Here is a 22,075-nt window from a genome sequence, read left to right as displayed (position 1 = left end):
ATTTTCAAACGTAGATACTTAAATCTTTTCAAACACAAAAACACCTTCACACATATAAATACCAAGTTCATATGGGGTAATATGTGCTTACATCATTCTCAGACATTGGTTCTTCTTTTCCAAAATATCCACTTTATCAGTTTGTATATATTCCTAGAAAAGGTAACTGTATAGATGAATGCTTCGGATTTTCAGTTCATGCCAAATTAAGTACATCACTGGTACTATGTAAGAACACCACATTGTCCACAGAAGTAGGTGTTTCATTGGTTATTTCACAGTACAGAATTTTCATGAATGCATTACATCTTTTGCTCCCACACCTGAGGGGTGGTGAAAGCTTTCAATATGAGAAATGTAAAATGCATGTTAAAAATACCATTTATTTTTATTGAAAATTTCCACAAATCTGATGAAAATCATTGTATCTACAAAGCATGATCAAAGGGATAAATGTCAGCTTAGAATCTATAGTTCCAATGTGATTTAGTGTATTCCGCCATGTTGCCTTCATTTGGAAGCACACTACTGTATTTTCACGCTACGGTCGCTAATTGGACATCATGACATTCTTCAAATCTTCACTTCTTTAAAACATTCACAGTTTGTCGTCCATAATGGTAATAACTGTATGCAGATGCGGCTGTGGTGAAAGCTGTGATGCACCTGTTGAGATACAGTAGGCGTAATTAGTCCAGTAGACAAACTAGATGAAATAACAAAAAAAATATCTGTATTTCTTAATTGTAACGCTTTGTAGAAGGAATCATACATTAAGATATGTCCAAAGGCTAGTGCAGTAATCACGCAGGAGTCCTGCAGACGTCCAATGTAGTTTGTGTGGCACAAAGCCCCAGCACTGTTAAATCGGTCAACTAAAACTAGTGCATTTAACTCCGTGCCCCACCGTAACAGCCCAACTCACAGTCCTTACACACACCAACTTCCACATTCCAGAACCTACTCAAGGTGCCATAGGATACATACAAAACACCTATCATCGAGGAAAAAAAAGAAAAACTTATATAACCACAACGTCACAAAGAAAAACAATAGCAAGTTATAATACACATCTTTCCCAAGGAATTATGTATTGCATAAGTAATCCTGAAATTTCACAGGTAGTTTAACCACCCAGAAGGAGCATGTTCCAATTAAACTGGCACTCCCTGCCATTCCATCTGCGGGTATCATACTCTGCTCTTGGTCTGCTACTCAGTCTCTTTCACAGCATTACTGCTAGCATGACTAATTCCAACAGGCAGACCACACCTAACATCTGCACCAACATCAATCTGACTTGCTGGAGAAACATCTTCAGCAAACACTCCAGAATCCTTTCCCATAACTAATCATACTTTTTCTGTCATTATTAACTGATGCACTGCCATTCTGACACCTCTAAATCCAATTTCCCTCTTGCTATCATAACACAACTCAAATGCCAGGCTTTACCATCACTTAACTGAACATTTTGTATTATACTGGTGACTTCCCTACATAGGTATTAATGTCTTCAGGATCCCACAAGAATACCACTGCTTGGTCTAATCACGCAGGGCACACTTTAGCGTTTGGTATGCACCTTCTCGTTACACTAAACGGAGTATGCCTTGTGGTCTCTAAAGGCATGGTGTGATTTGCCCACATCATTTCCAATTCATGTTCAATTTTCTTACCACCTGTAAAAGTTAACTGCCCAGTACCTTTACAGAAACTAGAAATACATTCACTGGCACCGTTTCTTCTTGGGTGGCAATCGTATCAGAATTCAGTTGAGTACCACTACTTGTTAGAATGCAAGTAGAAAACCATTTCTTGAGCAAATCGTGGACAATGTCCATATCAGGCGTGGCCACAACTTGATGATAATCAGACAACTTCAAGAACCTGCTCACCAAAACAAGGATCATTTCAGTTCTGTCTACTCCTAAACATACAAGGCCCGTAAAGTGGAGACTCACACATTCCCAATACCATCTTAAGAGAAACAGTTGATTCCCAAGAGCGCTTCAAGGTTGTGCAAAATCTAGCTGCACTTCCACACATGAAACAACTCCTAAGATAACTCTCTACAGTCATTTCAACCTCAGTTTACCAATAATCACACACCGTTTTCTTAGCTTTTACAATTCACATACGACCCTCATGGAACAAACTGATAATCTTAAAGCTCAGAGGCAATGGGTCTGATAGGAATAGGAATGATTTTTGCTCTTCTCATTAGGAGCAGTCACTCATCACTCCTTTCACTGCGTACTTTCCACAGTGCAATCTCATGAGACTCCGACCGTGAGTTACTTGGCCAACTAATTCAGATGGATTCTTTCATGTTCTACAGGACAATTTCCTCAAAATATGTTTTTTTTCCCTTTGTCTAAAGTAAAAACAACTTGCTCACGGGGGCGGAGCTAGCCAGCGTCGATGGTGGACGCGTGAGCGTTGGGCTCCTCGCCGATACCCACACGATCCTGCTCTAATATCCTCCCATTGCGGTGAATTACATACCAGGCGGCGGCATTCGACTGTGAGAGGCGTCCGGTTCCTCCGGTCAGAGACCTGGGCTCCGGGGGAGAGCCGTGCCGACGGACGCTCACAGGACGCGCGGGCTGACGGACTGGGCCCAGTCCCCAGTCTCGCGCTGAGAAGGATCCGAACAGCGTAGCTGTGCGTGCGGCGCGGTGACTGACCTATTCCCGCTACGGTGCGGAACAGCCGCGTCGGAGGCCCCCAGCGTACTTCCTGCCCTTGAACACCAGTTTGACACCTACGGGAGTGTCTCCAACCTGCCACGGACCTTTCTCACGGCCAAACGGGGGCAGCGGACAGTATTGGCGGCTGATAGCGGAGTGCCCTTGCAACGGGCGCGGGGCCCCGGTGCGCCCTGGGGAAAAGCCGGAACCAGTGTGGACATTGCCTGCGGAGCCCGGACCTGTAGCCCATATCGCGCCTGTGTCCCGACGGTGGCGGGAACCAAACCAGTCAGGCACAGTAACCCAGTCGGACTGCTGGTGCTGAGGTCTTGAGCGCTTGCATCGTGAATCGGGCCCTGAACCCCGGCCTCCCCCTGTGAAAGTGAGCGCGGACGAGTGCTCCGGTCTGAGTCTGCCCCCTCGCTGAAACGAGGAGTCCCTCCTGGAGGCCTGGCGTTTGGGGGTCACCAACACGAAGAGTGCCCTGCAGGGAGGTGGGAGCATTGTCCCTCCGGTCTGGGGTAGAAGTACCCCACCATTGCAGCCTAGTGAGGTTAGGCTGGATCACCCTTCAGGCGCCACGTGGCATCGCAACGAGAGGCGAGAGGTGCGCGGGGGGCGGTGAGGTGCGTCTGCCCACACAGCACCCACTGCCCGGCAGACACTGGCCCCTCTCCCCCCCCCCCCCCCTACCTCACTTCGACCAGCATACAGAGTGAGGAGCGTGACAGCGGCTTCACTGCAGGATATTCATTGACAAGGGGTTCCAGCGAGCTTACCATAGTCTGATAGCCTTACGAGGGGTGCATAGGATCTGGCGTGACGTGGAGTGGAGGCACTCTGAGGTCTCCCTGGCATAGAGTGAAGCCGCAACAGGACGTTTGGCAGACAACGATGGGTAAGGGCGATAGGACTCAGCCCAAGCTATCATTCGATCAAAGGCGGGCGAAGGACCCGGATACACAGGCCGTGGGGCCGCCTCCACAATCCACAGCTCCTGAGAGTGGGATGTGCTCAGAAATCAGGGAACTGCTGACGCACATGGAGAAAGGACTGCAAGATAGCATAACAGCGATCGGCACCAAAATAGACGCCCTTTCCTACCGAATGGACCGCATGTCGGAGAGGGTTGATAAAAATGCGGAACGCCTGGACATGTCGGAGAGGAGGATCACGGAGGTCGAAGAAGCGCAAATGGAGTGGGACAAGGACCGCAGGCAGTTCAGTAAGCTGCTACAAGTCATCCAGGACAAGTCGGAAGATTTGGAGGCGCGCTCCAGGCGCTCGAATATACGCATCACGGGAGTGGCGGAAACGACAAATACTGGCAAAATGGAGCTATTTGTTGAGAAACTCTTGACCACTCTCCTGGGCGAAGAAACCTTCTCACCGATGTTTATTGTTGAGAGGGCGCATCGCACCCTTGGACCCAGGCCTAAAACAGGGACAACACCGAGACCCATCATAGCCAAACTCCTGAATTACAGGGACAGAGACGCGGCGTTGCGAGTGGCCAGAGAAAAGGGGTCACTGCAGTATGAGGGTATGGACATATCTTTGTACCCGGACTTCACGGCTAAGGTACAAGAGGAGAGACGCCACTTTGCCCCGTACAAGAAACAGCTGCGAGAACTGGGTCTAGACTACGCGATGTTGTACCCCGCCAAACTTCGCATTAATAAGCAGGGCCGATCCCACTTCTTCACAGACCCGAGGGAGCTGCAGAAGACTCTGAAGGTGTGGTTGAAGGAACAGCGACATAGCCCGCGCAGCCAAAACGAGGAACATGAAGATACAGCGCTGATGGATGAGCAGGACTGAGCGAGTGACTTGCCTCTCTCTACATGGGTGGGGGGGTTTGCGGCCGAGCTGTTCCAGAACTCTGTGGGCGATTGGACTAACCTGCGGACCAGCTGCCCATATGCGAGAGCAGCGGCGACTACTGGGTGAGATCTTACCAATGTTGGGCTACTGGCCATTGCTTGCAACACTGTTTGTATGTGTGGTTGGAGGTTATGCCGCGCTCTGTGGGGAACACTCATTGGCTGTGATCTTTCTGAGTACATTAATGGCATCATCTGCGGGGGAGATTTTGATTTTACTAAGATGGATGAGATGTATTGTGGTCACTTGAGCACTTAACAATCCATTTCAGGGGCGGGCTGTTTACCTCGAATGGAGAGATATACCCAAGTTCAGTGGGAATGGGGCATATGGTTTTTACCCCCCTCTTTCTTGAGAATCGCTGAGATACGTCACACAATGGTAGACTATAAGGGTATGCGGGCGTTGGGGTCAGAGTACATGGAGAACTGTTGGACTTACTACGGCTGACTATGTCGGCGACCTCTGCCCCCGCGCCTTTGGCTACTGTGGTTCCGATGTGGGCCACTTGGAGTAAAGTTAAGTTTGGGAAGGGAGACGTTGGGGGTCGGGAGGGTGTGTTATACTGTCGTTCCGAATTGGGGGAGGTCTGCTGTGGGAGGGTGGGAGGGGGTAGGGTTTTGTTTTTCGAGATGCTGCGGCAGGTTGACACTTTCAGGAAGGCCTTGAATGATGGTGCTGACAATGGCTTGCTGTGGATGTACTATCAATGTGTGTTGGATAATGCAAGATCGCACTTGTCGGCCGGATACAGTAGTGTAGCCTTTGGTGCATTAGTTGGTTGGCACCGACCTTGCTCTTTGACCCTCCCAGCGTGCTACAACATTGCTGCTTTTGTGTCCTATATAGTGCAGATTGCCTTGTAATGTCTATGGCTGCAGAGATTAACCATGGCTTGAATGGTGACACGGTAAGCCTCAGAGCACTGACATGGAACGTGAGGGGCCTTAACGATTATCGTAAGCTCAGGAAAGTATTGAACTATTTGCAGAGACAGCACATTGACCTGGCCCTCATACAAGAAACGCACTTAGTTCCAACTAGTCCGATGCTAAATGCTAGAGGGTTGGTGGGATGCACCGTGCAGGCAGGCTTCACATCACACTCTAGAGGGGTGCTCACATGGGTTAACCCCAAATCCCGGCTACAGCTCACACTGCTGAGGGCTGACCCGGATGGCAGATTTGTTGTTGCGAGGTGTGTGGGGAAAGGGCAAGACTTTATCGTAGTCAATGTATACGGCCCGAATTATGACACTCCCGCATTTTACACTACATTGGCCAGATTGTGCTCCCAGTATGCAGGTTCCAAGATGTTATGGGGGGGCGATCTCAACTTAGTGTTTGACCCTGAGGTAGACAGATCGACTGGGCCCCCACGTCGCCCGGCGGAAGCGGCACAACAGTTGCAGGTGGAAATGCTGGCACTCGACTTGGTCGATGTTTGGAGGGACAAATATCCGACCACAGGGGGTTACACACACTACTCGTCTTTTCACAACATATATACCAGAATAGACTATTGGCTGGCATCGTGTGTCATGATGACACAGGTACGGAGGTGTGAGGTACTTCCTCGTACGTTATCTGACCACTCCCCAGTGCTGATGGTGATAGACACTCCAGAGAAGAGAATACCCCCCTTCACCTGGCGGTTCCCTCCTCACTCACTGATCGACAAGACTTTCCGAGCAGAGCTGGCCGAAGAGATAGACTCCTTCTTTGACACTAATATTGGGTCGGTTGACACCTTTTTCACGGTCTGGGAGACTTTCAAGGTGGTCATAAGAGGTCAGGTGATGGCGAGGCATTCTGGTGTACTTAAGGCTATAAGGCAGAGACTGACCCACTTAGAGCAGAGTATAGCGGAGTTGGAGAGGGCACACCAAGCGAGCAATGCTGAGGCTGATTTGACTCGAATGCAGGAACTTCTCCGGGAATTTTGTGAGGAGGCAGACAGGGAGGTACGACATCTAGGTAAATACGCCTCCGCGCGAATCTATGGCAAGGGGGAGCGTCCGAGCTCTTTACTGGCAAAACTCATTAAGGGTACCAGACGTGTTGCCCCACTCAAGGAACTTCATACAGAGGAGGGCCGAATTCTGCGAGACGAGGGCGAAATTCTCAAGGAATTCACAGACTTTTATTCGCGGCTCTATTCTGCTAGGTTAACCAATGTGGAGAGCGACATTGATGACTATCTGAGCTACATTAAGATGCCATTCTTGGAAAATTGGCAGAGGGAATTCCTTATGGCCCCGATACAAAAGGATGAAATCGCTGATGCGCTAGAGGGTATGAAATCGGGGAGTGCCCCTGGGGCGGATGGTCTGACGGTGGGCTTCTATAAAGCCTTCAAAGAACTGCTGGTTCCACATCTCTCCACTCTCTTTGACGAAATATGTGAGTCGGGAATGATGCCCCCATCCATGCGAGAGGCTCTCATAGTCACGATTCTTAAACCAGGGAAGCCCCCTGTACATTGCGGGTCGTATAGGCCATTGTCGATGATCAACGTCGACGCTAAGATCTTCGCGAAAGTGTTAGCGACACGCCTGGCGTTGGTAGCTCCCGGATTGGTGGCACCAGACCAGGCTGGTTTTATCCCCGAACGCAACCTGAACTATAACATTCGCACGGCACTGGGCGCGATCCAACACACCCGCCAGGACACGCAAGCAGTAGCTGTCTTCTTGGACATGGAGAAGGCTTTTGACTCTGTGGAGTGGCCCTTTCTGCTTAGAGTTTTGAGGAAGCTGGGGTTGGGCGAACCCTTTGTCCAAATGTTAGGTGCACTTTATCACAATCCCACTGCCAGGGTACGTATAGGAGACGCAGTCTCGGATCCTTTCCCGATTAGTAGAGGCACTAGACAGGGCTGCCCCCTATCTCCGCTGCTGTATGCACTGATTGCGGAACCTTTGGCGTGTGCACTTAGAGAATACCACAGGCACAGAGCTATCAGCTTTCCGACATATAAGATAGGGATATCCACGTATGCGGATGACACACTGCTATATATCAGGGATCCTGTCAGCGGTCCTGCGGGAGGTGGTGCGGTTTGGGGCACTTTCCGGACTTCGAGTGAATTGGACGAAGTCGGTGGCTTTCCCGTTAACGAGCGGTACAGACTGTTTTGACATGGAGTACCCACTAGTGTGGTCTACGGACCCAGTCAGATACCTTGGCATTCAGATACACACTTACCCAGACATCTTAGCCCGTGAAAACTATGGCGTGGCCTGTGGTAAGCTGGCTACCGATGTGGACAGGTGGTGTAAAATTCCGCTTTCCCTCATGGGAAGAATAGCCATCATAAAAATGGTGATACTCCCCCGTTTTCTCTTTTTATTCTTTAACCTCCCCATAGTAATGCCGAAATCATTCTTTCGTACTCTCACGCAGCTCCTAAGCCGATTGGCCTGGGGTGGTGGACAGCCTAGGGTGAAATGGGAGGTCCTGATGCTCCCATATGAACAGGGTGGATTGGGAGTGCCCAATTTCGAAAGATACTACCACATTGCGCAAGCTACGCACTTACACACCTGGATTCATGGACGGCGAGACATCCCACACGTGATTATGGAGCGGCTCTTTGCAGCCCCTGTCCCGTTACCGGCTACGGTGTGTGACCCAATGGACCGCAGAGTGGGAACACTTGACTCAGTTAGGGCCACTAATCACGCTTGGCACTCGATACTACGATCGCAGGCCTGCGAGCTGCTGTATTCCCCGCTGATGCTGATTGAATGGGCAAGATGGCTCCCCACGATTGTGGAACCCGGGGTAGTCAGGGCTTTGCAAAAACTTGGTCTTAAAACTATGGGGGATTTATTCGAGGCTGGGATAGTCAAGACCTGGGCGCAAGTCTCGCAGGGCGGAGAGCACCATACGCTCCTAGATAAATTCCAATACCATAGAGTACGAGGGGCTTTTCTGGAACTGCTTGGCCCGGACCTAGCGGAGCCCCCTGAGGTACCGGAGTACACATACGTGATAAAAACATCATCCGAGCATAAGCTGATTACCAATTTGTACAAAATTGGGCACCGACACTCTCAAGTAACATACACTAGGGCGAGATTGGCCTGGCAGACCGATCTTGGCATACAGATAGACGACGCTATGTGGACATACTGCTGTACGAGCACTAGGAGGGTATCCCTGAATGCCAGGCATCGACTGATACATTTTAAATACTTGCAGCGGGTATACTACACCCCGGAAAGGCTTCACAGATATGGTCTTAGACAATCAGCGGAATGTGAGCGGTGCTACACGCCGATAGCTGGTTTTATGCATATGGCATGGGAGTGTCCGGGAATACATAAGTTTTGGAAGGCGGTCTTTAGCGAAATGAGCAATATAACTGAGGTAGAGATACAGCCGGATCCGGCTTTGGCATTGCTGGGCTACTCTAAGCCGGTCCCTGCTCCACTGCGCCGGCTCGTCGACATGGGCCTCTTGGTAGTGCGTAAAGTTGTAGCGACCTGCTGGATGCGAGGGCCGCTGCCAGTCCTGAAAAGATGGTCCCGTGAGATGCTATATTGTAATACGCAGTCTGAGGCCTTTGGAGAGCTGCTCCCCCCTAGGAGCCGCCCTAAGAACTTCTGGGGACTGTATCAGGCTTACCTGATAGCTAAGGATGCGGAGGGTGACACACTGACACCTTCACAGGAGGACCGAGAGGCGCTGAGGGCTGACACACGAGATTAGATGACGGCGGCGGGGGTTAGACCTCACACCCCCCCCTCCACCCCGATATTGGTGGGTCGCGGGCGGGAGACGCGCTATGAGACACGAAGAACTGCACACATTCAGTAAAAGAATGGGAGTATGGTAAGGCGAATATGCACACAACCTTACTACAGGTCACCTGGCACGCACACAGAGTTCAGGGCGCACAACACAGTAGGACTTAGGACCTGATGAGCGCATCTAGTTGGGGTTAGTTGGGGGGGTGGGCTGTGTGATAGGGGAGGGTAGAACAGTCTAACGGGAGGGAGACATAAAGATGGGTTCATTTCTCTTTGTCTCGTTCGGAAGGAATATGCTATGTAGTGCAGGCATGCATTGGTACAGCTAATGATCCTTTACCTTACTGTAAATGAAAGTTACCGTTTTGCAATTGTTAACTTTGGACATGATTTTTTGATTTGACTATGACAAATGATGCGGCCGGCCCGAGAAGGGATGTAGGCGAGAGACTTTGTACCACTCCCTGTTTTTTCACTGGTTTAAATAAACTATAAATAAATAAAAAAAATTTAAAAAAACAATTTGCTCACATTCTGACAAATCCTAGCAATGGGATACTCATTTTAGTGATCTGTAATGCTCCCTCAAAGTTAAAGGCAAGCTACTTAAACAACCCGCAATGGTGTTTTCTGCCACCTAGAAAATATTCGATCCTATAATTAAAATAATGTAGTCTAATTGATAATCTGGCAACTCGGGCTGATGTTTTCTGTATCCCAAGGAGCCTTGTATGTGGTTTGTGGTCAATTCTCAAAATAAAATTACCTCCCAAAATGTGTTTCCCAAAGTTTTCCAGATCCCACACAGAGGCAAGTGCCCCATTTTTCAGTCGTGGAATACTTCTCCACAAGTGAACATTATCTTAAAGCATACACTATGATTCATTTATTACTTTTGTGACCAGACCCTCCCAAACCCTTTCCCACTGGGATCCGTGGTAACAATACTCACAGTTGTGTATTCAAGCCCTTGTAAAGGGGATAACTCACAAGTTTTAAAAAAAGAAAATGCCTGAGCACATTCCTTCACTGATGCAAATTTAGATTGGTTTCTGAGAAGTTGTCCAAGACACTATATAACTCTCGGGCAAACTTTGTACATAACTGGTCTTCAATACCTGGGTTGAGTGAGGGCATAACTGGCCTCTGATTAAGTCCTCCTGTAATGCATCAAAATTACAGGATAGCTAGCAATGACAGAGTCATCAACATTTTCAGTTTTATACAAAGCCCAATAAAACAATTTTATCGCTGTTCAGCAAGACAAACTGTGGGAACATAATAGTCATCCAGATCCGCAATGGTATTGGGGAAAAAACATCACCTTTTCCAGCCTCACATGACTTTTTATTGAGCGGACGGTAAATGAGAGGACCTTCAGGGCCTAAAGAATGTAACAAAATGTTCCTTTTTACATCTGGAGTAGGTGTGGTGATATCCTCAAACGTAGAAATGTAGTTAAAAAAATATTTGCCTTTCATCGGGCCCCACTCATTTACAAATTCTCCTGGAGATTGAAAAAAGGCTTATGGAGGGGTTAAAGTCAATGCTTGTGCCATGGCGAGGATAGCAGTTAAGGAAGCATGCTATGGATATACTTCAACTTAAGTCAACTCTCAGAAATTTTGTGTAGAAAATGGTTACTCCTAAACACGCTTGCAATACGTGTATTGAGAACAACCTTGCCGGTAAAGCATAAGTCAACAACAAGTCAATGAGTGTGGCAATTCAACATCTAATGCGCACAGATGTGCGTTACTTACACTGTGAAGTGACCAAAGATATCCATTGCTCATAACATAACCCTTGTGAGGAAGGACATAGTGTAATCCTGGGTCTGATGCTTTGTGATAACAATGAACATGACGTCCAGCCAAAGTGCTGATGTGTAACCTCAAGCTGTGAGAGACGCATGGTTCCTATGAAGTGTACTCATTCTTAGTATGTACCCTTAATATGAACGCCTTCAGCCTCAATCTCAAGATTACTGTGCACTACACATGCTACTAAAAGGGCTCACACAGTTCATAGTATCTCTTCAATAGTAGTACAAAGTGATGAAGAGGTTGAACTTTGCTTAAAAGGACTTATTTCACAAGCCCCATCCTCGACCTTTAAAGTGGCAGTCCCTAATTTATTTTCGTCCATAATCTTGTGATGCCTGGAAAATTAGAGGGCAGGAACTAATTTTGTCCAGCAGATAAATGGTTAATTTAAAACCATTGATGCCAGTGCTTTCTGCCCACTGTTCCTATTATTAATACCAAACTGGGTTCCAAAAAATGTCTCTTCTTTCTCAGCTCAGACCATTCTAAACCAAAAGAGTAATCTGGAGGTAGGTAGCTCAGAACAGGGTGTGGTGGGGGTCATAGAACTAAAGTTAGCACCTTGTACATCAAGTCTCCAGTCATACAGAGTAATGAAAATATTTTTAAAATACCAAATCTATTAAACAGGTTGGATGGCAGTAGGCAGCAGAAAGGGAACGCGGTCCTCAACAAGACCCTGTCAAACTGGGAATTTGATCTGCTTTGTGAAAAGCATACAAATAGCCAATGCTGCATGTCTTTTTTAGACCCCTGAAGCAGCACTTGAGAATTACAACCAGGAAAAGCCTCACTTATATCAAGAAACAGTTTTTACACCTGCAGTACTTACAAGTGCTAGGTAATGCTCAGAGAAGTAACTAAAACGTTCACTAACTGCTTGTACATTTATAAGCTGCAATACGGGACAAAAGGTCTGTCTGTCTTCCTTAAGGTTCTAGCCCTATCCAAAAAGTACTCAAGTGTGCTTATCGCAGTGCACCAATATTAATGTTTTCTTCTGCAGTTTTACACCCTCAAGCGCATGCTATCTCAAAGATTCACTCTACGTTCGAATAACCTTTCATGAAAATGTTGACCTAGACTTAAAATTTCCGATTGCCACCTCTCCGTTTTTAGGTTTCGCGCCTAGCTTTGCAGTGCGCAGCAGTGCTCGCGCAGCGCGAGCCCTCATGTAGGGGGTTCTGATTGACCACACGCTTGTGCGTGTGCTTTTCTTTTCGCCGTCTGCAATTGGCTTTAGCGTGCGTTTAAAAAACAAATTATAGCACGTAATTGGGCAAAGGCGGGCGCATGTCCTGCCTTTGCTCTGCCCACTTCCCATCGGTGTCTGTTACGCGCTGCCGAGCTCCCTCGCCCCGCTCCTCTGTAGTGAAGGAGTATCCTGGGGGAGTGGATGTGATTGAGAGGTCCGGGCTCGTTAGAGCTGTAGGTAGAGCAGGCACAGCCAGCAATGACATCTGGGGCGCTCGCTGTGCAGGGAAGAGCACGCTGATAAGATGAATCACAAGAGGGCTGCATCAGCAGCGCACCGCCGGTCCTTTCACGAGGACAGGGTATGTAGGAGGTCCGCAATGCTTATCCGTGCTTACAAGCGAGGCCGCGCGGCCCTGCTGCAGGACAGGCATTTGCACATCACATTCCTTAACGCAGGGGCGCGCGCGACCCGGCTGGGCCTGCCTGTTGGATCAATGCTCTTGTTTGTGCAGCGACTAATGATCCTGCCTCTACAGACACTGGTCGATAATAGAGAGTCAGGCCTGGAGGTTGAAAGTAGCTCGCCATGTAAAGCCGTGCTGTAAATATGAATAAATAAATGATAGATCATGTGTGTTCTGCCTGGTCAGGGATGATCTACGGCTTAAGAAAAAACAAAGGTGGTGATGGACGGAGCATTGACAATACAAACACTCACCTCCAGTCAACTGATCTGGGTTTAATCCATCACCGTTCTTTAGCTCACTCCGCCACCCCAGTTCCCATGAGGCACAGGGTCAGACTGATTTGCATATGGCCATGTCTGAACTGGGGTGGCGGAGTGAGCTAAAGAACGGTGATGGATTAAACCCAGATCAGTTGACTGGGGGTGAGTGTTTGTATTGTCAACGCTCCGTCCATCACCACCTTTGGTTTTTCTATGATCTACGGCTTGCCTTGAGAGATGGCAAGTGTCAGGCCTTCACCATGTGCCATTGCACCATAGCATCTTAGAACATCAATCCCAGGGAGTGAGGACACAGCTCACGCTGTCAGGCCTGTGTTCAAGAGAGTCTGTTAGGAGGACATCCCTCCTCAACCAAAGCGTGTTAGTCTGAGTTAACATGTTTCTTGATGAGTACTACAGGGAATATTTGTGTCAAGAGGCTATCTCGTCCGTTGTTTGTTGACTTACTGAACTCTGTTCTGCTGCAATGCCATGTTCCCTACAGTAACTTTTTGGACCAACTCAATTTTACATAAATGTCCAGGGTGCAGGGAGCCAGTCTGCTCCTCCCAGCGCATTGCTTACGATACTTTGAATGGCCTGCAGCATCCCTTCCGAGAGCTGTCGAAGGATGGAGAGGAATCCAGCTCATACTAGGCCTTGTTTGTTCCCAACGTTGCCTCTGGAATTAGGTAAAGAAGACAGGGTTTTCGTGGACAGGAAGTAATGGCGCTATGCTAATATTAACGTGATAGTGTGTGGATGGCAATGATATGTTATGGTGCTGACAGGAAAGGGGAGACCCTACAACCCCTTAATCAGTGTAGGAAAATCCAAACACAAGTACATATAGCAACAGTCCTGCGCACTCATGTAGTATAGTAATACATCCGGTTGATGCCGTTTAAAAGCAATTGGAACCAATCCACCGTTAAAGTTCTTTTGATTTCTTTATTTGGTCATCACACAAAAGGACGCACAGCCAGGCGACACGTGTTTCATCAGAGAAACAGTGTTCTCCGACTCTTCAGGGCCCCAAGCTGGTGATAATACCAACCCGGTTGGGTATGCTAGTACACATTGAGGCGATCGCCTCCCAAGACTCAAACTTGAGGGCTATTCAAAAGAAACTATGAATCGGGACACCAGTATGGGTGAGTGAGCGGGAAAATTCCCCAACCATAATCGTTACATAAAACAAAAGAATGTATTGGCCCAGATCGGTCTTGAAAATGCACGTGTTTGTGCCCTCCGATACTTTCATGCCACCAAGATTCTGGCGTTCTGGCATCTGTATTGCAATCCGGGGGTTGCCTCTGGAATTCTCTGAACATCTTAAAACAAGCATTGGCAATGCAATAGGCTTTGCATTACTGAATGTTTGGGCTATTGGTTTTGCATAATTATTAGCAATGCCAATAGCTCAAACTTTAATAATGCAAGACCTATTGCATTGCAAATGCTTGTTCTTTGAATGGCCGTCTATTTACTTTCCCTTCTCTCCGTGCCTATACTCTCCGGGTGCAGCCTACTTGAAATTATGTGCATGTTTGCATTCATCTCTATTATTGTATTTCTGCAAACTGCCTACCCCCTCATCTCAAAGATCACACACGGTCATACCTTGTAACCTAGCAATATCTTATCTCTTATAGCTCTTCTTTGAATTCCACCAACCAACTGCATGAACTCACATACCCCACACTAATGATCATACCAACCTTCTACAAATTTAATTCACCACAAAGACACTGGTGTGCAAGCAATGATCTCATTGAGAGCACAAGGCAAATCCCAATAACCAACCACCACTGGATTAACCTTGGGTTCCGGAGCAGCCTGCTGCCCGGCATTAAGCACTTTAATGCCTCGTCAGAGGCAATGAGCACTATATCACTGCAATTACAATATTAAATTCTATACCCCCAGGGACGGTGGGGTCATTGAGTCGAAGGCTTGACCTAGAAGTCTACGGTACTTGGCAACCACTTTGTTCAATGGAGGGTAAGAGCAAGGCTTCTCTTAGGTGCCCATCAATGTGTTAAAAAGGGCTTCATTGAAAGAACGGCTCAGAAAAAGCCTGCCTGGGCTTTAAAACCTCTGAGGGACAATAGTCTTTACCCCCACAGAAGGAAGTTGTAGGTCCAAAACATCAGCTGCACATCTAAATCCCATAGCGAATGAAGCACTATCCTCTGCTGGAGATATAGGGGCAAAATCAAGGGGAGTATCCAGATCACTGCCTCCTGCAAGTCTATGTGGAGATAGTTATCAACAAAAGAAGGGGGCAAGAATATCCCATCTTCACTACCTCAACTGCCAAAGGCTGCCTGTGTCTGATCAGAGTTGGAACCAAAAGGCTAGTGGAGTACCTGAGGGCGTCCAGTGGCAGAGGCAGTGTTCCACCTGAATGTAACTGAATGGGGACCGGGTATGTCAAAGTGGATTCTGGACATGACCTCAATCCAATTCGGCCCAGAGTTGGACACCAGTATCAGTACAGGGTTCTCTTCTGGCATTGGGGACGGTGTAGAAGTCAAAGGAACTGGCACAAGTTTTGGCATAGGAGTGGAAGTTGGAACTGAAGCAGGTGCGAAATGCGAACAGAGGCACAGCGGACAGATCAGCCAGTGGTAATCAGACTAGAGGCCCCTGCAGATAGCTGGGGCTTGACGGTACGCCAATAGGAACTGGAAGAGTGCTAAAGATGCTCAAAATTTCCTCCTTAAAGCCCTCAATTTGTTGTGACGTAGCAGATGACCCAGGAAACCGAAAGTGCAATCGGGCCAATAGTGTAATCAACTCCTCGGTGGATTGGGAGCAAGACCTAGAGGCATGTTAACACCCTTGCAACTTCTCTGGAGATAAAGACTGGTGGGATGGGGATAAATCCTGCTTTGTTTTTTGTATTTGCATTTTGACTTCCATTTAAGCTTTAGACCAGCTAAGGACCTGCCATGGCAGTGACCTCGAGAGAGGGTCCTCACTCTCTACTTCAAACAGGAGTGGGACTGCATCCATTAAAAGCTGTTTTCCATGCCAGGTTGGTGTACAGTAAAGGACACGGTTATCAAATTGCTACTTTTCATAGAAGGTTGCACTTTGTGACTCTTCGAAAACTCAAACTGTCATGCTTTATCATCTGGCAACATTTCAGAATTTCCGGAGTAAAACTGGCTAACAGAGAACATTTGATTTAACACAACAAGTCACATATTACTGTAGTCGGGGAACACAAATTATGGAGTATGGGTGCTTTTCGTTCCGCAATGAGCACACATCTATGTGTGCTGGTAACTGTAAAGTATGTTAATGCTCACCAGGTGAAGGGCCCCATATGTTCTGTTACTCAGTGTTAGACTGTCATGGTTATCTGCACAAGAGTCAGCATTCCTCCTTTCAATCCCCCTCTCTTCTATAACAGTATGAATGGGGGAAGAATGTGAAGCAACATAAAAACTATAACTCCCAGAAATCCTGGGAATGCAAGTGCAAGAAGAGAATAAGAGGCACATGTGGACCGGCTACTTAAAATCTGAGCAGGAAGAGAAAGATGCTTGACAATTTACTGGATTCTCTAGTGGATTGTGCATTCCCTAGCGAGCAGCCGGCTCATGTATTTCAGCTTACTTTGAATATCTTTGAGACTCCACATTCTTGGCGAGTTCCTATTTAAGCTGCAACCTTTGTTTTCCGCTGTCAGCGGTAGCAGTAATCATCTCTGCTGGAAGCCGCCACACAGCTTCACGTAGGATTTCAGCAGAAGGATTGGCTTTGGGACGGAGGACCTGTTGGCGTCTGTCAGAGGGTTTCTGAGACGTATCGATTAGTTTTCCCCATTCACAATCAGGCAGCACTCGACTAGTGGCTGGAGCCATTTATCGTGACCATCATAGGAGTTATAGTGTTCCTGGCTAATTACCATTTTTTAGTTGGGTCCTAGTCCTTCTCCCCTTGAGTGAAAAGCGGATCAATTCAGACTGCAGGGCTTCTCATACACGTTACTCCAGAAGTGGTGATTGAGAGGGTTTCATTATCGAGGCCAGCAGTCAAGTAACCTTTTCTTTATTTTTTCTTTGAATATTAATTAGTTATTTTTTCTGAGCTGTTCTATTGTTTGGATATCATTCTGGTTTTGAATTCCCATGGGACATAATGCGTCGCATGATGATTCATAGACAGAACAATGATTGCTATGCATGCTGAATCATATACAGAACTATGATTACCTTATGCTTCGTTCTGGAGGTGCGAGTCTTAACAGGGTGAGGAGTGTTTTTGTTATTGAGTTTACTGGTGAATATTTGAGTTAAGAGTGAATGGTCGGATGAAGGAGATGTTTAATGTTCATTTGTGAAGAAGTTGAACAGTTTCACGCTCGGCGTAGCCTAAGATCCTTGTATGTTGAGCCAAGTGTAGAAGACACTTCAGTTAGCATTGCCGAATGGTATTTCTTGTTTTAAAGAGTAATTGTTGTGTACAGTGTGAGGTACTGTCACCTGCACAATCAAGACAGGGACACTAATAAATTGTTGTGATTGTATTAATACTGATTAATGCTAGCAGAACCTGATTGAGCAAAGTGTAAAGCTGCATTGATTAGGATGATTTCAAGCTGGTCGAGACTTCACCTACAAATGTGAAATTCTTTTTCTGTGGTCAAAGTCAGATGGTGTAAAAACCTTAACATTCCTGTTGTTGAATTACTAATTTTGCCTTTAGCAGAGCGAATATATATGGTTATATGTTTTGTTATTGCCATTTTGCAGATTTCTGTTGAATTGTGTGAGTGCAAGAGAAACTGTAAAGGCGGGTGAACGACGGCAAAGAGTGAGACGTGGTTAGTGACGTTATGATGTCATGCTGTGATAGGTCAGTGGTTGTGTGAATATCACATTGGGATTTGTTACCAGGATTTCGATAAACAACAAAAGGGACAGGATCGGAGTAAAAGAAATCTGACATTTACAGAACAGAATAAAAATATGTGAATTGTTTACTTTAAGATTTGTGGGAAATGTGAAGTTATTTAAGGAATTCAAGAATTTTGTAGACGGTGACGCTACAATTCCGATAGGGGAAGATTAAGAGGCACCTCCTGACGGTACGCCTACACATTACATGACAAATGAATTGGATTACATACAGGTTTATGGCTTCGTCAATGGTGCAAGGTTTCTGAGAAGGAGGGTACATTAAGATTTCTAAAATGTGGTAGCTTGGAGCCTAGAATGACTTAATTACTGAAAGACTGGGAAAACAAAATTGTATGAAATGAAACTGCCCCAAAACCTACACAATACAGAGAATTGAATATATGGGAAAAGGTTGACCGAGAGAAAGAAAGAGAAAAATATCAGAAGACCACCAAGAGAGCAATGCTTAAGTATGCAGATGCTCAATGGAATTAAAGACAGCAAAGAAGGTTGAAAGCTACAGTTGCAGGGACTAGACTGTATACAGTTAGTTCCACAGAAATGGGAAGACAACAAAAACCCAGGGAAGGAACAAACAGAGAAGAAAAAGAAAATGAGACAGAATGTTTCTGGGAATTATATTTTAGAGGACATGTTAGCAGCACATCCCCCACCTTATGCAACACCACCTGTCAGTACTGGAAATGTTGCCTCTATGAGACGTGTTATGGCAACTGCCCCTGTAAAAGCCAGTGTAGTGCAAGTTGAGAGACCCCTTCAATTTTGCCCCATCATGTGTTTCACAGCCATAGACTGGTATTACACCTGTGATGACTACATCAGTTACAACTGGTCCGATGCAAGTACCACAAATAGCAAGTGTACAGACCGTGCCTAGACCAATTGCAAATGCCCCAGTAAAGATTGACTCCCGAGACACAAAGAGCTGTAGGAGGCTTACCTATGACCGGATTTATTCAGACCTCTCAAAATTCACTGTTTATGGAGACAACCTCAGCTTCAAGTACTAAGAGATGGGAGAAGTATTGTTTTGACAACATCAAGAGCCCGGGGGAAAACAAATGTGTTTGAAGATGGAATATTTCCACAATGGTTTGCGGAAGCTGCAGGGATTAAATAGACAGAGCACAGTGCAAGTGGTTAGCCCAGAAAATGAAAAAGAGAAACCATGAAATATCCCCAAATTAAAAGTTGAACTGGAAGAAATCCTTAGGGGCGGTTCAGATTTAGAATATTTAAGTACCTATCAAGAGAAAGAATGGATTTGCCTGTGTAAAGAAATTACAAGACGAGCAGCAATTACACATAAGTTGTCAGAGTTGGCTTGGAAATATGAGGTTAATTATTCTAAAGGTTTTCCTTTGCAGAGAAGTTAAAGGGTTCAATTGGATGATGCAGCAATTGAAATAATGCGTTCTTCAGGAATGCGGTTGCACATTACCAAATAAATCAAATGTACTGATAAATGCAGACATTTTATCGAATTAGAGAGCAAATGGGCAAAAAAAACATGAAAAGAAAAAGAAACAATATGAGTTAGGAGAGGAAAATAAGGAACAGGATGAGGAAGGAGCTTCAGCTTATCCACTGAGAGGAATAGCGGGAGGAGTGTATGTCCATGTGCCAAGGAGCAGAGGTGATCTTGCAGCTTTAATGAACAATTTTCCAAAATTAAGAGACAAGCCTGTGCAGTGGTACATACAAGTTGATCGATTTGTGACAATTTCAAAGGTGCTGTGGATTTATTTGAATGAGTTCTTTGATATTGTGGTACCAAGTGACTTGTGGGCTGAGTGTAAAATTGCTGTACAATGGTCACAAGAAGAGCCAACGAGAGTGGTACACACCAATGCGCCATCTCCTGTAGTTATGGAGAAATGTAAAACAGTGATTATCTTCCTGAAAGGCAAAGTACCTCAGAAGGATCTTGATTGGTTAAAATCAAACTAACTACACAAACAGACAAAATAATCAGTACAAGAGTTCTATGAGGGTTTGTTGCAGGGGTAGTGAATATCTAGCTGAGTGACATGGAGATTTTTTTTATCTCTATTTGTATTAGGGTCGAGAACAGAAATTAGCGTGAATATACAACAAAGTAAATCACTTGGGATCATGAGGTATGCAAAATATTGCAGTGACGAACAAGAGAAGAGCAGAAAAAGATTAAAGAGAAATTTATGATGGCTCAGACAAATCTTGCTCAGAAAGATTTTCAGAATTTTTCTTTTGCAGGGAATCAAGGAGGTATGGAAGGTGCTGGTGCTCCACAAACATAATTTCAGAGTAATTCAGTAGGTTTTGGTGCTTCACAAAGTAGAGGCAGAGGTGTTATAATTGATCCAGGTTCAGGAATGGATATTGCAGCAGTGAAGAAATTGACCACTGGTCTTTTTTGTCACAGGATCGGGCACTGGAAGAAGGAGTGTAGGTTTAATACTGATTATGCAAACAGAAATGTTTAAATGCAGAAAGGAGTGCCGATGCAAAATATACCAGTACAACAGATGCAGGTGCCAATGCAAAACCAAGTTCCAATGATACAGGTACCACAGGCCCAAATAATCCCACAAAATATGGGATATCCGAGATTTAATTTGAACCAGATGCCAAAAGCAAACTTAAACCTTTCAAAAATCATAATCAAAATACATTGCAGCAATTCCCTGTGTTAGAAAATGATGGTCCAGGCTCCGACACTTCTTAATGACCGTGCCTGAGGGAGAGGAAGATTGTGTGCTTGGCGCAATTTTAGGGGTAGGCAGAGTGGTCCATTCATGGAAGGTGAGGTGAATGGCCACCTATATCATTTCTTATTTATAGAGGTGCTACCAGATCCACCATTAGAACTCTGGAATCCCCAGACCTACCCTTATCGGGAAAAAAGATTCAAGTCAAAGGAGTTTCAAATAAACAGATTACAAAACTAGTTTCAGAGAAGGTTTCAGTAAAAATAGGTTTGTTAGAGGAAAGTCACCAATTATCTGCTTGGATCCCAAGCCCTGTAAACTTGTTGGGGAGAGATTTATTGTGCAAGTTAAATTGTACAATCTATTGAACACCAGATGGTGGGGAATTTCTGACTCATGATGAAGATGTGGAGTTTAAAGTGGCTCAACAAAAGACATTTGTAGGACTGTTTCCACTAATATAAATTGAAGAATTACCCTCTGAATTGAGAGAGACTGTGAACCCAGAAGTGGAAAAGATATTGGACTGATTAGAGGTGTAGAACGAGTCCAAGTCACCCTAAAGGCAAATGCAGTGTATCTAAGAACAGCTGCTTGCATATCTCCCGAGGCGGAAGCCGGGAGCACCGATAATTTGCTTATTTTAAAAATTACCTGTTTGTGTTTTTAACTATTGCCTTTGTCTTGCACTTATTGAGCGTCACTACCTTCCCTCGCTGCTCGTTCCTCCGCACAGCCGATTAGGCGCTGTAGCGGGGACCGGCGAGTTCCGACGCCATCTTGAGGGTACTCGGGGGTTGCCGGTGCAGTTGCTCGGCCACTCCCACCTCTGGCCAGCATATCATGACACCTCTTTCCCGGCCACGAAGCGGACGCGCACAGGGGGCGCGCCAAAGGCAAGCCCGTCTGCGCCCGTCCGCGACCGGTCGGGAGCCGGGGCCACAGACCCTGCTCCTTTTCGGACCTACTCCCCCGCGCAACTCCTCGCTTACCAGGGCGATTGGCCCCTTAGCCCTCCTACGCTCGAATGCATCCACGGCCTTGGCATTCCCGCCCCTAACCTCCCTCTTCCTGTGGTCCTACCCCCCAACCCTCAGTCGGTTGCTTTTTCTGATCCTTCCCCCCCCCCCCCCCTCTCCTGGCCGCCTGCTGTGGCCTCGGCCTACCTCCTCAATACCCGCTCGGCGGTTAAGCACCATCTGGAACTCTATACCCTTCTTGATACTGAGAAACCTGAATTTTTGTTTCTCACTGAAACTTGGTTCTCTGCAGATTCATTGCCCGATGTATTATCAGCACTTCCCGACTTCTATTATTCCCTCCGTGCCGACCGCCCTGACGGGAAGGCCGGTGGAGGAGTGGCTA

The 22,075-nt window shown here is 46.4% G+C and overlaps 1 protein-coding gene across 2 annotated transcripts in view; it reads right to left on the bottom strand.

The window, feature by feature from the left end:
- Window positions 1-369: 369 nt before the first annotated feature.
- CRLS1 (cardiolipin synthase 1) overlaps window positions 370-22,075 on the bottom strand; it is a 133,137-nt gene continuing 111,431 nt past the window's right edge. The window contains exon 7 of one of the 2 annotated variants that reach the window (XM_078649517.1): window positions 370-666. In XM_078649517.1, coding sequence (XP_078505643.1) covers window positions 582-666 — 85 coding nt within the window. In that variant the 3' untranslated portion in view covers window positions 370-581. Of the gene's footprint in view, window positions 667-17,177; window positions 21,301-22,075 lie in introns of those variants that run through there. The other variant, XR_013596251.1, reaches the window with a different exon arrangement.

This window comes from Lissotriton helveticus, chromosome 6 (assembly GCF_964261635.1).
Source record: "Lissotriton helveticus chromosome 6, aLisHel1.1, whole genome shotgun sequence".
Lineage (NCBI taxonomy): Eukaryota > Metazoa > Chordata > Amphibia > Caudata > Salamandridae > Lissotriton > Lissotriton helveticus.
This window is presented reverse-complemented; position numbering and strand designations above follow the sequence as displayed.